Source organism: Sciurus vulgaris (assembly GCF_902686455.1).
Source record: "Sciurus vulgaris genome assembly, chromosome: 2".
Lineage (NCBI taxonomy): Eukaryota > Metazoa > Chordata > Mammalia > Rodentia > Sciuridae > Sciurus > Sciurus vulgaris.
The window spans coordinates 191,737,306-191,753,583 of NC_136462.1; the positions used below are offsets into that span (position 1 = coordinate 191,737,306).

The following is a 16,278-nucleotide window of genomic DNA, read 5'->3' on the forward strand; positions in this document are numbered from 1 at the left end:
TTGCAGAAGGTATGTGTAGAGCAGACATCTGTCAGCCAAGGGGATGCTTAGCTTAAGTGGGAAAATAATGCCCTGTTGAAAGCACCAAATCAGTAATTTTTCTCAGTGGTTAAAATTGTTCATACTTCTAAGGGAAGTAGGGCTGTGGGGTGAATCTTAAGAAACCTTTAAACTGGGCATAAACATTGTATTTCATTTGCTCCCATCTGACATATTTTCTTCTGATGAATATATTCATAGTTGTATATCTTGTGTTGCACACAGGTTAATTCTTAAAATTTTATTTTCAGGGATCTGGAGACTTGGATAATCTTGATGCTATTCTTGGTGATCTGACTAGTTCTGACTTTTATAATAATCCCATATCCACAAATGGCAGTCATCTGGGGACCAAGCCTCAAATGTTCCCAGGAACAAATTCTCTGGGTAAAAAAGAATTAAATTTTGTTTTGAAACGTTGCTGCATATGTATGTACTCTCACACCAAAACCAGGATGTAGTTAGCATTTATAATTTCAGAACACATATTCTACCTATCAGTTTCTCATGCAAATCCATAATATTGTGTTTTAAAAAGCTTTTTGCATATTTTTCTTTTTTTCTTTCTTTTGCCAGTAATCATGGCACCTATAAGAAAATGTTCATCTTTGATTATTCATTTGAGTAGCTGGTGCTATGGCATATGTATTTCTTAAGCTTCAGAGAATTGGATTAAAAACCAACCCAAATTGTAGATTAAAACCTGTTCCCTGGTGCTTAAGGAATCTTGTCATTTAACCATAGAGTTTTCACTTTTGGTGTTTGCTTTCCTATTGCTGTGTTTACTCACTCATCATTTTAACAAAGTGTGTTGTGTGTATTATTTGAAGAGGAATAATTTATAATTATTTAGAATAGTGTTATTGATTTTTAGTGGCAATATCCTACACTGAAACGGACAGATCAGTTGTGAATAGGTTGGAAAAGAAAAGAGAGAGTTTAGGGGGAAATTTTTAATTTTTTGTTTGATTAGATAATATAACTGGTTACATTAATTATAAAATATAAGCAGACTATACCTAATAAGTTCTCACGTGGAAGATCCTCTAGGAGTTGGAAACATTGGTGAATCTTCTTTGCTCTCCTTCCCCTTCCCTCTTTCCTCCCATGGATGTCCCGACCCGCAGGACTTCAACGGGAACCTGGAGAGGGGAGCGGGGATTGGGAGAGACAAGAGACACGGGAAATGGAGACAAGACAAAAGCCTGATCAAGTCTCGTTTATTAGGGGAATAAACACAGTTAATATAAAGTACAAAAACCAATCAGGGGAAAGCGCGCGAAGGCAAGACTAGTCCTCGCGCCAGAACTCGAATAAGGAAGTGTAGTTGGCCAGTCGTGAAACACCACGCAATCTAGTCTGATGCACTTGGTATAGTCTGACAGTTGTGTGTACAGGTAGAGGCACGCCCCACCAGCATCTGGCAGGCGCCATCTTAGCTCAACATGAGGCGAGGCAGGGGGCGTGACCATGAGGCAAGGCAGGGCGCGTGACCTGCTGGCTCCGGACACATGGAACCCCCGGCCTGATGCCTCCTAAGCATGCATTCTGCCTCCCAGCTACACCCTCAGACTGGCCATCTTTTCAGTCTGGAGTGAAGCAGAATATGAATGACCATATCAGGCTATACAGGAGTGCCCAGCTCTTCAGCAACATGGAAATTGTTGTTTCTACTTTATTTGGAATAGTTTTTTTTTTTTTTTTTAAATGTAGTGTTTATTTTCTAAAGAAAGATCGTATTCGTTTTTGTGAGAAAGACATTCTTGTTTGGGGATGGGTATGTTTATGTCTTGTACTTGATTATTTGTGTATTAAATCATCAAGGATATTTCATGTCATGCTTTTGGGTTTCCAGCAGGTTTGAGAAGTCCACAGTCCATGCAGTCTGCTCGTCCTCCATATAGCCGTGCAGTGTCTCTCGATAGCCCTATTTCTGTTGGCACAAGTCCTCCAGTAAAGAATATCAGTGCTTTCCCCGTGCTCACAAAGCAACCTATGCTGGGCGGGAATCCAAGGATGATGGATAGTCAGGAAAATTATGGCTCAAATATGGGTAGGTAATTTGTAATTAGTACTTAGGACTAAATTATTTTGGGAAAAGCAAATTTTAAATACTTAAAGTCATGTAAATAATTGGGATTGAGTCACAGGTTTTAAAATATTGACATGTTACTTCATAATTATCCTTCATTTATTTAAACTCTTAAAGAATCTTTTGGTCTAAGACATTTTTCTAGCATGTAAGTCTTCACGGTTGACCATGGTTAGGACATCAAAGCCGACGTTGACCGCACTAACGCAATGAGAAGGGTTTTGTTAGATTGTGAAAGTCCTAATTGTTTTCTACCTGTTTCAGGTGGACCAAACAGAAATGTGACCCTGAACCAATCTCCCTCTCCAGACTGGGGCTTACCAAACCCAAAGGCCAGTAGAGTGGAACCTATGAGTTCTAACTCCATGGGAAGATCAGGAGGAGATTACAGTGCTTCTCTACCCAGACCTGCAATGGGGGGCTCCATGCCCACTTTGCCTCTTCGATCTAATAGTGTACCAGGTGCAAGGCCAATGTTGCAGCAGCAGCAACAGCAGCAGCAGATGCTTCAAATAAGTAAGTGTCTCCTTCATAAAAGAAGAAAATTAGATGTTTTAGGGTAATTTTTGCTATTGGCTTATTGGAAAATTCATACTTTTGTTTTGCTTCCCCAGGGCCTGGTGAGATTCCCATGGGAATGGGGGTCAATCCCTATGGCCAAGCAGCACCACCTAATCAACCAGGTTCCTGGCCAGATGGCATGCTGTCCATGGAACAAGGGCCTCATGGGCCTCAAAATAGGTGAGCCTTTATTTTGTGACTCTGTAGAAAGCATTAGCAATGGACTGTCTAGAGAAGAGTCAACACTGGAACAGTCCTGAAAGAGAAGCTGAGACATTCTAAGGAGGTGGTTGGTTGCCATCCAGCTGAAGCAGCAGGCGGGTGTTGGCAGGAGGGGAGGAGACGAACCTTACTGTCCTGCTGTTGGCGCTCCTCAGCAGCTGACTTCTGAGAGCCCCTCTGTGAGGTGGTTGTCTTTCATGCTGACAGTCTCACCAGGAGGCGGATAATTAGTCACAGTTGACAAGTCTGTTCATACATGCTGTTCAGAGGTATGCCTCAAGTTTTTCTGAAAATTAATTTTAAGCTTTAGGTAATTCTTTTCTAAAATCATTTAAAACGTTTCAGTGATGATGGGGAAAGTGAGCTATTGTGCTCTTCTTTATTTTTGAAAAGAAAGATTGTGGCTTAGTGCTTGACTTCATGCCTTCCACGTGTTGGAGAATGGTGGCACCATCGCTGTGGGTGCGTGAGTTTGTGTTTTACTTGTGACCAAGCCTGTGGGCCAAGTGTAACACAAGTTATTTCGGGAGTTTTCTAGACTGCAGTTATAGTTCAACATTTTGATCTTTTCCTTTGTTCTTTTATTGATTTCCTCCATTCTTTTTTTGTTTTGTTTTGATTCCCCCAATTTTCAAGTGTAATTACGAATGGCTACCACCTCCAATCTTGTCTTGAAAACAGCTCCCTCTCCATTTGCTCTCACCCCATTTCTCCTATGCCCCCAATACCTGGGGTTTTGTAGTTACACTTTGGTGGTGGGATTGTGAGTATAAGTTATGTGTGATGGACCTTAAATATAAATTGAGGCCATTTGCTGTTCTCTGCTGCTTAGTTTATTATTTGTACTTACAGTATGTGGAAGTTACTGTTATATATTAAAATATATTAAAATATTGTGCACAGTTACTGTCATTATTTTAAAGAATAGAAATTACACCTTTAAATTTGTTTGTGTTCTGGGGATTGAACCCAGGGCTGAAAACATACCGAACCAAGTGCTCTATCACTGAGCTACACCTCCAGCCCAACGACATTAAAACTGATGGCAAGTCTCCTTCTAGACCTCTTCTCAGGAATTCCCTGGATGGTCTCCTGGGGCCACCTTCTAACCCAGAAGGCCAGAGTGATGAGAGAGCACTGTTGGACCAGCTGCATACGCTTCTGAGCAACACAGATGCCACAGGCCTGGAGGAAATTGACAGAGCTTTGGGGATCCCTGAACTTGTGAATCAGGTAAGTTGCTTTAATATGGAAATAGGAGAGAGTGTGTGCATGTACGTATGTGCACATGCATGAAGCCAGCACAGGGGTGCTTGTATGTGTATCTTTCCTACTACTTGTGTTACATAACTGTATGTGTGGATACCAGCATTAAATTTAGAAATGTGCTTTATGGTTGTGCTGTTACTTGCAACAAACCTACTGTTTTTGAAAGATTTCACATTTTAGGCAACTGTAGAAATGATCCAATAAAACTACTTCAGAGTTTTTTAGATGCTACTTTTATTGAAGCAGTCTGTTTCTCTCTCTGTCTCTGTCTGTCTCTCTGTCTCTCTGTCTCTCTGTCTCTCTCTCTCTCTCTCTCTCTCTTTTTGGTACCAGTGATTGAACCTAAGGGGATTTAACCACTGAGTCACATCCCAGCACTTTTTATTTTTTATTTTGCAACAGGGTCTTGCTGAGTTGCTTAGGGTCTTGCCAAATTGCTGAGGCTGGCCTGGAACTTGGCGATCATTCTGCCTTGGCCTCCCAACTTGCCAAGCTTACAGGCATGTGCCTCCATGCCCTGCCAAGAGGTCTAATTTTTACAACTATTTTTTTTTTTTTTTTTTTTTTTTTTTGGGACTACTTAGCTAACCAGCAAGTACACTGAAAAGCAAGCTCTCTTTATATTGTTTACACAGAATACATTTGCAGTGGTAAATCTGAGTGTTCCAGCATTTCCTCTCCTGTTCCTCTGTATATACCCGACCTTATGAAAACATTCCATTCATAATTCCACTTTTGAAACAAAACAATTTTGTAGTTACTGTTTTTGTTTAAAAGGTGTCTCTGCATTTAAGAGTAAACAGGACACACCAGAGCATTCTCAGTCCATCAGGGAGACAGAGTTGTACATAAGGAATTAAATAACAGCATTGGAAGCACTGTTAGAACTTCTGATTTATTTTTTGGTACTGAGGATTTAACCTAGAGGTGTTTTATCACTGAACTACATTCCCAGCCCTTTTTATTTCTTGATACACAGTCTTGCTAAGTTTCATAGGGCCTCACTAAGTTGCTGAGGCTGACCTCAAATTCAAGATCTTCCTGCCTCAGCTTCCAGAGTCACTGGGATTACAGGTTTGTCACCATGCCTGGCTTACAGAACTTTTTAAAAGGTGAGTGGGAAACACTGAGAAGTTCTGTCATACTCCTCCAAGGGATGTCGATGACATCTGATTCTGTACTGAAGAGCATGTCACACTTGGTCTAGAGGTAGTGAGGGGGATACCCAGAGATCAAGAAACTTGAGCTAGGCATGGCATAGCATGCCTGTTATCCAGTGACTCAGGAGGATGAGGCAGGAGGATCTTGAGTTCAAAGCCAGCCTCAGCAACTGAGTGAGACCCTGTCTCAAAATAAAATATAAAAAATGGACTGGGGATGTGGCTCAGTGGTTAAGTGCCCCTGGGTTCAATCCCTGGTATGGGGAAGAGTGGTGGTGGGGCTTGATCGTTCATTTAAAATGGTAATTTAAATCAGAAATTGCTTTCTTTGTCCTGATGATGAAGTTAGTGATCATTATATAAAATTTTGATAATTGCATAAAGTGTGTTGAGAAAAGCTAAAAATCCTCTACACAGTGGCACAGGGAAAATCATGAGTAACTTGCTGACTTATAATGCTTTCAGATTTAAAAAGGTACACATACGAATATTCATGAGTGTACTTTTTTTTTTAAATGAGAGACTTCAAAATACTTTTGTAACCAGTTTTGCTTTATGAAAAGCATCATTGTCAGTCATAACTTTATACATCTTTAATTTTAATGGCCAGTTTAAAAAATATTGAACACCATTTAACCAGTCTTCTATCAGTGAAATTTTAAATTGTTCTTAGCATTCCTTATCATAAACAATTCTATGAATCACCCATGTCTTTTTCACTGATTTAACTTCATTAGACGCAGTCTAAGAGAAAGGGTTAGTGGGTAAGAGACTATATATTTTAAAGGTTTTTTTCCTTATGTTCAGATATTAGCCTCGTTAGCTCTGTGTGTCTTCACCAGCACTGTGCTGGTGTGGCTCTGATAACTGAGGAACACACACCATGAGCAAGTGACTAAACAAATACTGAGCATGATCATTATATCTTGCAGCATTGACAATCAAACCTCAGGCCTTGGGCATGCTAGGCAAGTGTTCTACCACTGAACCACACCCCAACCTATGATTATTTTCTTAAATCTTTGCCAATCTGTTAGGATAAAAAGAATTGTTTTTAAATTGTAATTCTTTGGCAAGATGAAATATCTTTTATGTTTACTGGCCATTTCGTATGAATTTTCATAGTTTTCTGCTGGAGTTTTTAATTTGTTGATTTATAAGAGTTCTTTAGGCAGTACTCTTTACCAGACTTACAAGGGGCCAATTCTCAATTTTTTGACTTTATGATGGTGCAAAAACCATGTTCATCCACTAGAAACTGTTACTTTTATTTCTGATCTTTTTCCACACTGACAATACTCAGGATGCTGGGCAGCAAATATTACAAACAGTTGGCTTTAGTTCCCTCTTTGGTGAGGGCTGATTTTAATGTCGTTATTTAGTTTGTGTTTTCAAAGTCAGACTAGCTCTTCTTAGGCAGTGACTTTTAAATTGACACCTGAGGGATAAAAAGGAACCAGCTGTGCAAAGTACTGCCGAAAGAGCATTCGGAAAGGTACGGCAAGCTCGGGAGTCCTTGGCAGTCAGGAACTCGGGGCTCAAGGAAGGCGCTGGACGTAAGATCAGAGAGGAAGTGGTACACAGTGATGTTGGAGAGGAAGGAGGTGCCCGGTTCCATAAAGCCAGGAGTCTGGAAACTACTGTGTGCAAAGCCAGGAAAGCCTTTTAAGCAGGATTCCTTTATTGCCTTAATTAATTTTTATTTTTAGAAAAGTAATCTATATTTGTAACTCAAAATATAATGATGTGAAAGTATATGTACACAGTTTACTTGCCCTCTTCTGAGGTAGTAAAATACTCATTTCTTTATTTTGGTTGTATTTCTAAGTAACTTTTTTTTTTTTAAATAACATGTTTTTGCAGCTGTTCCTTTACTGACTTCACTCTACGTCTTTTGGCTTCCTGATATCACAGTGCTTAAGTACTCATAGCCCCTTATCTGAGAATCTTGGGGTCAGATATGCTTTGGAATTCAGGAATTTTTGGAGTTTAGAAAGAGCGTATATACCATATATCACATGATTACTTCTGGTGGAGTTTTGGATAACAGTGCTGTTTTAGGCAGTAGTCCGTGACTAAACAGCTAATTCATCTGTGGTAAGATACATAATTAATTAGTTATACTAAATGTGAAGATAGATGTATTGTTGCATGTAAGTTTAGTTCAGGTTTTGCTGTGCATGTTTTGTTTGTTGTGCTGGGGATTCCCCCCAATCCCCACTTTCTTCTTAGTTGGAAATCTTTTATTATCCATTGCATCGGGTAGCTGGACCGGGAGGCAAGTAGATGATCTCATAGTGCAGGATATAAAATAATAAAATATAAAGTTTGTTACAAACTACAAATAGGTAAAATAGAAGAGTCCCTCTTTTCAGCCTCTGCCTTTCCCTGCCTTCTGCTGTGCCTTGTGTCCCTGAACCCAGCCTGGGGGTGGGGCGGGGAGTGGGGGTATGACAGGACTTGTGGAGCCTGGGATAGGCAGGGATGTAATTGACCCCCTCGTCTCTACCAGACTCCTAAGCAGGGGCCTGTCTGAACTCTGCCTCCTCCTCGCCCGTGCCTGGTGGAGTCTCTCTTGGCCTGTGGGCTTCATTGGCTCACTTCTCTTACGTATTTTTCCTTTTCAGGCACATAGGTCTTGGTTTCTGTCCTCGGATTCAATTCCTATTGCTCATTCTCTGTCTTTGAAAAACCTATTGAAATATTTAGTTTTGTTTCCTTATTTTGTGGGTAAATATGACCTTTTAAATTCTTTACTGTCATTTTAGTAGAGTTAGCACGTGAAAGGTGTTGATTTCAAGTGTGGTTTGCTTTATTAAGAGACATCTCTGGCATCTGTCTGGAGAAGGGAGTGGGTCGGATGGGACAAAGTGGAATCACAGGTGTCAGGTCTGCAGCGCGTCTAGGAAGTACTGGAAAGGTCTTCACGAAGGAGTGTAGAGGAGGAAGGACACACAATATGCTGTCGAGGAAAAGTGGACAGGACTTGGTAGACTGTGGAGAGGAGGACTGAGGATTCCAGGTTGGTGGCTTGGAGTTCCAGGGTGGTGCGTGGTCACGCTATGCAGTGTGACGTAGGGAAGGTTCGAGGGAAGTGTGTTGCTGTCGGGAGAGGCCTAGCTGTGGGAGTCAGGACTTGTGTGTTCTGCAGGTTAGATTTGAGGCGCATGAGACATCTGTGTGAAGATGTTAAGTATGCATTTGCATGAGCAGAATTAAATGTTTTGGGGTATTTGGGCTGGAGACGAAAATTCAGGAGTTCTCTTCAGTGGCTGAGAGCGTGTAGGTAAAACGTGCACTAAGAGAAGAGGGGGATCGGACCCTGAGTGAACGCCAGGTTTGTCAAGGGAAGGCCAGAGGTGGGAGGGGAGCAAGGGCGGTGCTGCAGGGTGCAGCTGGGCCAGCCGCACTCTGAGGGGAGACGCGCCAAGGCTGTTGGCCACAGGTGGCATTCTTGTCCTTGAAAAAGTAGAGTGCGTGTGGCACCCGACGGACTTCTTGGCCCTAGCACAGCAGGCGGTCTCTTCAGAATAGTTCTTATTTTTCTTGTCACATGCTGGGTGTTGTTTTTACATGTCCTTAGGATATTGAGAAATTTTGACTGGCACTTAACAAATATTTAATAAACAGTTGAACACATAGGTTTCTGCCAACCCCGGTAGTGGTGGGCAGGTGGTGGTTGGGTTGTAACTGGTGCGTATACTCCAGGGGATGTAAGTGTGTTTTGATTTACCTGCCATTCCCAGAACTCACCTCATTACCTTCAAAAATATTTTTGTACAAATTACATGAAGATTAATTGATCCATGATTTTTAGTTGATTTATTTTATATTTGACTGCAGAGGCCCATGTGAGTATAGAAATCTGGTCTAGAATAAGTATTATTTTTTAAGGTATTTAATACATTGTTGCTATTTGACTCAAAATATTCGAGCATGGATTGGCGTGAGATTGTTAGGTATTAGGACACTGTCCTGGCAGGAGGGTGGTATAGTTTGTGTTCTCATGGAACTTCAGACGATAAGAACAAACTTGACATGCTTTTGGAATTCTGAAACGTGTCGACTTTTTGGCCTTTTTGAGAGCATTTGATTTTGGTTGCTTTCCAGATGTAATTCATTGTTTTGTGCTTGTTTAAGGGACAGACTTTGGAGCCCAAACAAGATGCTTTCCAAGGCCCAGAAGCAGCGGTGGTGATGGATCAGAAGGCAGCTCTGTATGGGCAGACGTACCCAGCACAGGGGCCTGCAGTGCCCGGAGGCTTCAACCTTCAGGGACAGTCACCGTCTTTTAACTCAGTGGTGACTCAGGTGAACCAGCAAGGCAGTTTCCCTCTCCAAGGAGTGCACCCCAGAGCCAGCATGATGAGACCCCGGACGAACACTCCCAAGCAGCTTAGGATGCAGCTGCAGCAGAGGCTGCAGGGCCAGCAGGTAATCAGTCCTTACTTGGCTGCAGCCCCAGGTACCTTTCCTTTGGCTTCACCTTGTTTGGTTTGTTTTCAGGCTTTGTCTTTAGAACTCTCACCCTGGTTTTCTATCCTTCACCACCTAGAGAAATTCCTTTGTTTCACTTTTTTGTAAGATTATATTTGTATATATGGCTCCTTGTTAGGGAGTGATTCTGCTAGAATTGGACACCTTTCCATTGTAAGGTTAAAAAGCAAAAATGTCAGAAATGATTACCGTTGGGGGTGGGTTGGAAGGTTTAACCAAGTATTTAAACCTTCTTAATTTCAGCATTTTTTAATAGAACCTCTGGTTTCTGAATGTCTAGAAAACTGGAGTATCCAGGAGAGAACTTTTGTTTTCTCATTGTGTTCTCAGTCACCGGCTAATGGTTGCTTTGTTGTGTCCCGTCCCTCCCCAGTATTGGGAACTGAACCCAGGAATGCTCTACCACTGAGCTTCATCCCTAGCCCTCCTCCCAGTTTTTGTTAATTTTGAGGCAGGGTCTTGCTAAGTTGCTCAGGATCTTGCTAAGTAACCCAGGCTGGCCTTGAACTTGTGATCCTGCTGCCTCAGCTTCCTGAGTTGCTTGGATTACAGGCCCGTGCAACTGCACCTGGTTCTCCAACCATTTTAAAAATATAATTGTTTCTAAAGATTGTGTCTTAAGTGTGCTGAGTTAGTAAATGTGGTGGAATTAAACCATATAAATAGATGATATTTGTAAGTTTAGGTACTGTGGGAAAACTGTGTTCAGGAGTTCATGGTATCATTTTGCCTTCCCCCCCGCCCCCTTTTGTATCAGGTGTTGAACCCAAGGGCTCTTGATCACTGAACCACATCTGCAGTACTTTTTTAAACATTTATTATTATTACTATTTTATTTTTAGACAGGGTTTCCCTGAGTTTCTTAGAGCCTCACTAAGTTACTGAGGCCAATCATTTTGCTTTTTATTATTTCTTTCCACTGGAAGGTACTTAGGATAAGATACGAGAGGAGGTTGTAGTAACTCTAGCCAAGTTAAGCTGCTTCCTCAGGTCCCTCAGTAATCCCTGGGAAGCCCTGATGTGAGTCCCGAGTTCCTATTAGAGAGGCTCTTTAAATTGCGCACGTGCACTTTTCTTCTCTCCTGGTAGGCGAACTAGATGAGAACGTTTTAGCCATAATTTTTTTGCAGTATGAAAGTGTACCAGCTCAGTTTAGATGTTGCTTCACCGGAACAGTGGGTTTGCAGGTACCTTGACCTCATGGGGTGGCGCCAAGAGTTTGAAACACAGGCTCATCACCATGTTCCATGTGCCTGCTAACCACCGTCTCTTCTCAGTTCTTGAATCAGAGCCGGCAGGCGCTTGAAATGAAAATGGAAAATCCTGCTGCTGCTGCTGCTGCTGCTGCTGCTGCTGCTGCAGTGATAAGGCCCATGATGCAGCCCCAGGTGAGCTCCCTGGGAGGAGGATGCGCCTCGTGTTCACCGCCACATCCCAGCACAGGCTGGCTCATGCTGGCTCTCGGTGTTTGACAATGAGAGTGATTTTCAATTTCTTGCAGTAAGAATACATTGCACAGTTCCATTTCAGTTTTCCCTTTTTCCATTCTTAACTCCTGTCTCTTGCAGGAGAATGGGTTACCTTAAAACCCATAGATGATACATATATTTTTTTAAGCCAAATTTCTCCTGTGATTATTGCTGTTTTTTAAGACAAACTATTGGTTAGCTTGTTAGGTATTTAAAATAGTAACCCCTTGAATGTTTTTGTTCCTGGATTATGAAACCACATATTCACTGGGTGGGAAGATACCCCGTTTCCCTGCCAAGGAGAAAACTCCTCTATACCTCTAGCCGGAGCAGAGGCGCATTAAGTTGTTTTTCAGGGTGTGGTAGGTATGTGACGGTCCTTTCCTATGGTCTCAAGTACTGTCCATAATCGTTGGAAAACATCGAAGTGCCTCGTTTTCAACCTCTTTTGCCTACTTGGAAGTGCTGATACTTAAACCTTCTTCATGATCAGTGTGCTGTATGAGTGAAGCTGGACGCCTTCCAAATAAGTGAGAAAAGTTGGCCTTTTAGAGAGATCTTTCTCAGCTGCTAGAGCCTAGATCAGTACCCTTAGTTTTGATCATGCTACCACCTTAACTTACTCCTTGTCCTCCACGTCTCCTTTTAGGAGGGTAAAGAAACTGCAAGACCTTCTGAGGTCCCTGCTTATTTTGAGTATAAACCTGTCCCTTTTTTTTGTTGTTGTTTTGTTTTGGTTTTGAAGGGGGCTTCCCTTCTTGTTTTGTTTCCACCACTGCCCTAACACACGTTCAGTCCTGCTCTTTCTGTATGTCTTTCTTTCTCTCTGTCTTGAGAGGGTCTCTCTGTGTTGCCCAGGCTGACCTCAAATTCCTTAGCTTAAGTGAGCCCTCCTGCCTCAGCCTCCTGGGTGCTGGGACTTACTACAGGCATGACCACTGCATCCAGCTGAGAAAGCCTTGTTTTAAAAAAAAACAAAAACAAACAAAACTCTGCCTTTTCTCTTTCCTTTAGTTATAAAGAAAGGCCCGAGGTATTTCTGAGATGCTCACTTACTGTAGATGCCCATGTACGTGAAACACTGGTTCTTGCTGCACGTGTGTGACTGCGTTCTTCTCGGCTTTCAGCAGGGCTTCCTGAATGCCCAGATGGTGGCCCAGCGCAGCAGAGAGCTGCTGACTCACCACTTCCGGCAGCAGAGGGTGGCGATGATGATGCAGCAGCAGCAGCAGCAACAGCAGCAACAGCAGCAGCAGCAGCAGAGCCAGGCCTTCAGCCCCCCCCCAAATGTGACCGCTTCCCCCAGCATGGATGGGGTTTTGGCAGGACCCGCGATGCCGCAAGCTCCACCGCAGCAGTTTCCATATCCACCAAATTACGGTAACTGACAGGGCGGGTGTGCCCTCCGGAGTGAGGTGACCAAGGACCTGAAGTGCCCTCGAGGCAAAACGAGCACTGTTCCTTCACAAGAAAAATGAAATCAATGAAAAACAACAGGGAACAAAAACGTTGGCCACAGAGTCCAGTTTATTGAGGCAAACGTGTTCTCTCGGGGTGTGTGTAGCCTTGGGTCTTGCTTTCCTCAGCTCTCTGTCTCTTCGTTTGGGAGAAGGACGACAGAATTCTTCCCCCCTCCATTCTCACTGTCCGGTATAGTAGAACCCTGTAGTTGCTGAAAGTTGTCCCCGTCAGCAAGAGCAACAGGCCGTGTGGGCTTTTAAGTTCCTTTTCTTGGCGACTCCCCTTAATGCAGGCACTGCTTCAGTCCAGCTTTTGCAAGGTTCCAGGAACATGGTAGGTGAACAGGTGTCTTGGGAGTTTACATTTCAGGATGCAGTCCTACCCTCTGGGGACAGTGGCTTCCCTGACCTCTAAAGGGGGACAGTGAGGTGAGTTGAGTGTTATGGAGTTCCTTTCAGAGAGGATGTTGAAGCAACACCTTTCAAGGGATCCAGATGGCACAACTTTCTGTAGTGAGTTCATGACTCTTTGGTCATCTGGTTGCAAAGCAAGACTACTCGGAAGGCAGCCTCTTGTAGGACTTGATATTCCATACTTATCACCTCCTCCCACCCCTGCTCTTAAAATGAACATAAAATTACTATAGAAAATGAGATTCTAAGGAGGTAGCATTTGAACATTGTAATTTTTTCTTTTTCTTTTTCTTTCCTTTAAGGAATGGGACAACAACCAGATCCAGCTTTTGGCCGAGTGTCTAGTCCTCCTAATACAATGATATCATCAAGAATGGGTCCCACTCAGAATCCCATGATGCAGCATCCGCAAACTGCACCCATGTATTCGTCCTCAGAAATGAAGGGCTGGCCATCAGGAAACGTGGCCAGGAACAGGTAAACAACAGCGACTTTAAAAGTCACTCATATTCTACTAGATTTCTACAGAAATCTAGGAAATAAACCTCTGTATTTTTGTCACACTTGTTCGAATGGAGAGAGCAAAAGGCCTAGGTTCATATTAGAATAGGGCTGTCTGTCTGTTTTGAGAACCCTTTATTCAGGTAGATACTGTTAAGGTACTGAGGACAGACACCTGTGGAAACTGAAAGGCCAGCCATTAGGCTGTTCTTGCCGATGTGTGTGCGTCAGTATGGAGACACACGCAGAATCATGGTGGAATGGGTATGCCCAGGGCTCTGGAGTGGCTCTGCAGGTAACACCATCCTTTCTTTCCAGCTCCTTTCCCCAGCAGCAGTTTGCCCACCAGGGGAATCCTGCAGCATACAGCATGGTGCACATGAACGGCAGCAGTGGTCACTTGGGACAGATGAACATGAATTCCATGCCCATGTCCGGCATGCCCATGGGTCCTGATCAGGTATGAGGATCTACTCCTGTTTTCCAAATTTTTATTGTTCTTTATAGAGAACCAAAGCCTCGACTACAATCTAAAGGTTCTAGGTATATTTTACTTTAGATAAATAACTTAAAAATATAGAAACTGAAGCCAGGTACAGTGGCCCACTCCTGTGATTGCAGTGACTCAGAAGGTTGAGGCAGGAGGATTGAAAGTTTGGGGCCAGCCTTGGCAACTTAGCAGGGCCCTGTCTCAAAATAAAAAAGGGGCTGGAGGTTTGTAGTTTGGTGCTCAGTGGTAGAGCATCCCTGGGTTCAACCCACAGTACCACAAAAACAAAACAGACAAATAAAAACACGTTTTGAATGCCTTGCAGTCTTGGCAGTCTGGGCCCAAAGGAGTCTGAACCTGTCATCCTGAGCCACGGGACAAGTGGGAATATAGGTTTTCTTTCTGTTGAGCTGAGCAAATGTTTTACTCATGTTTTCTTCTGGTCGCTAACAGAAATATTGCTGACACCTCTACACCTGGACCTCTGAGGAAATCACTGTACAGGTGACACTGCCCTAGGATCATCGGAGGTAAAGACCCATTGTTCAGGCAGGCAGCTCTGAAGCAAGGACCAGCTTTGATCTTCGTCAGGGGTTTTCCAAGTGATGTCATCTGAGCAGGACTGGATCTGAAGCTGCAGCGCAATATCTACCTGTTCCCCCTTCCCCTACTTCTGTATATCATGGTATTCAAAACAAATATTTTTGGCATTCTGCCTCCTAGGGATGTGAATATGAAGATATGGAGTGTTTATTACAAAACTCCTGTGTCCCTTCCTTCTGCCTTGCTAGCCAGTCTTTCAGATAATGTCAGTGGACCAGAGAGCATGGGAGAAGCCAGGAGCCATCAGAACACCTGGTTTTTAGTGCAGTATTGGACAAAGCATAGTCCCAGTTCTCAAGTGTTTCTGTCACCACCAGTTTCCTGTTGACCATTGTGCAGTGGAATTGTCATTCAAGTCCTGTCCTTCACTGATGGTGTCGAGTTGCTTTTTCTCTTTCTTGGTTGTCCTAGGCTTTCTCCTAATGAAGATGTCCATTTGGCCCTCATGTCCTGCAACACTTCACCTCCAGGGTTTGTCATGGGTGATCAGTGGCTTTGCTGAAGGGAAAATGAGATGACAGTATTTAACTGCAGCAGTGGCAAACTTTTCATATGCTAACGTGCAGCTGAGTGCACTTTATTGAAAAAGTAATGGAGAAATGCAATATTCCCGAGGTCTTGAGGAACGAGGAACCACATTCCTGGTTTTGTCCACACTATTCTATTGGACAAGAACTATGATTTTTTTTTTTTTTTTTTTTTTTTAAGTACTGGTGTCACCCTTTGCCTATATGGTGGAGCAATAATGCTTTTTGAAAATAAACTTCTGAAAACCCAAGGCCAGGTACTGCATTCTGAATCAGAATTTCGCAGTGTTTCTGTGAATAAGTCTTTTTTTTTTGTAAATATGACCTTTAAGATATTGTATTATGTAAAATATGTATATACCTTTTTTTTTTTGTAGGTCACAACAACTCATTTTTACAGAGTTCGTGAAGCTAAATATTTAACATTGTTGATTTCAGTAAACTCTGTGGTGAGGCTCCAAACAGAAGAGACGCCCTGTCTCATGGCCTGGCGGGGACAGTAGCCCACGCTTCCTCCCCCAGCCTTAGATGCCTCACATTGTTCAATCTCTTAATCTAAATGCTTTTTAAAGAAGTCATTTGTTTAGATGTAGGCATTTAAAAAAAATTTTTTTTAGCTCCTCTACCAGAGAACTAAGCACTTTCTTTTGGGGGAAAGAATAGATATGGGAAAATAAAAAATATCAGGAATTTAAGCAACTTGATTTAAAAAGAACCTTTTGGATTTTAAGCAGTCTATTATTAACAGCGCCTCCTTCCCTTTTGCATTTAAACTGTGTGTGTTGCCTTTTCATCCATTTTAGGACCTGAATCCCACAGACATCGCAGGAGTCGGGTCCCTGGTGTGTGGTTTCTGGTGTCTGCTCAGCTGTCTTGTCCCTGCTAGTCTGTTGTCACTGCTTCCCTGAGTTAGGGTGGTGTCACGGCTCTTCCTTCAGGAGCTCAGTATCCAGAGCAGCCAGTTTTGCTGTGGC

The 16,278-nt window shown here is 42.8% G+C and overlaps 1 protein-coding gene across 13 annotated transcripts in view; it reads left to right on the forward strand.

The window, feature by feature from the left end:
* NCOA3 (nuclear receptor coactivator 3) overlaps window positions 1–16,103 on the forward strand; it is a 125,616-nt gene extending 109,513 nt beyond the window's left edge. For 10 of the 13 annotated variants that reach the window (XM_079127895.1, XM_079127892.1, XM_079127893.1 and 7 more), the window contains 11 exons: window positions 291–426; window positions 1,895–2,092; window positions 2,396–2,647; window positions 2,746–2,872; window positions 3,976–4,147; window positions 9,484–9,777; window positions 11,118–11,228; window positions 12,437–12,689; window positions 13,486–13,660; window positions 14,003–14,144; window positions 14,628–16,103. In XM_079127895.1, coding sequence (XP_078984021.1) covers window positions 291–426; window positions 1,895–2,092; window positions 2,396–2,647; window positions 2,746–2,872; window positions 3,976–4,147; window positions 9,484–9,777; window positions 11,118–11,228; window positions 12,437–12,689; window positions 13,486–13,660; window positions 14,003–14,144; window positions 14,628–14,639 — 1,872 coding nt within the window. In that variant the 3' untranslated portion in view covers window positions 14,640–16,103. The remainder of the gene's footprint in view (window positions 1–290; window positions 427–1,894; window positions 2,093–2,395; window positions 2,648–2,745; window positions 2,873–3,975; window positions 4,148–9,483; window positions 9,778–11,117; window positions 11,229–12,436; window positions 12,690–13,485; window positions 13,661–14,002; window positions 14,145–14,627) is intronic. The other 3 variants (XM_079127897.1, XM_079127896.1, XM_079127898.1) reach the window with 3 other exon arrangements.
* Window positions 16,104–16,278: the final 175 nt, after the last annotated feature.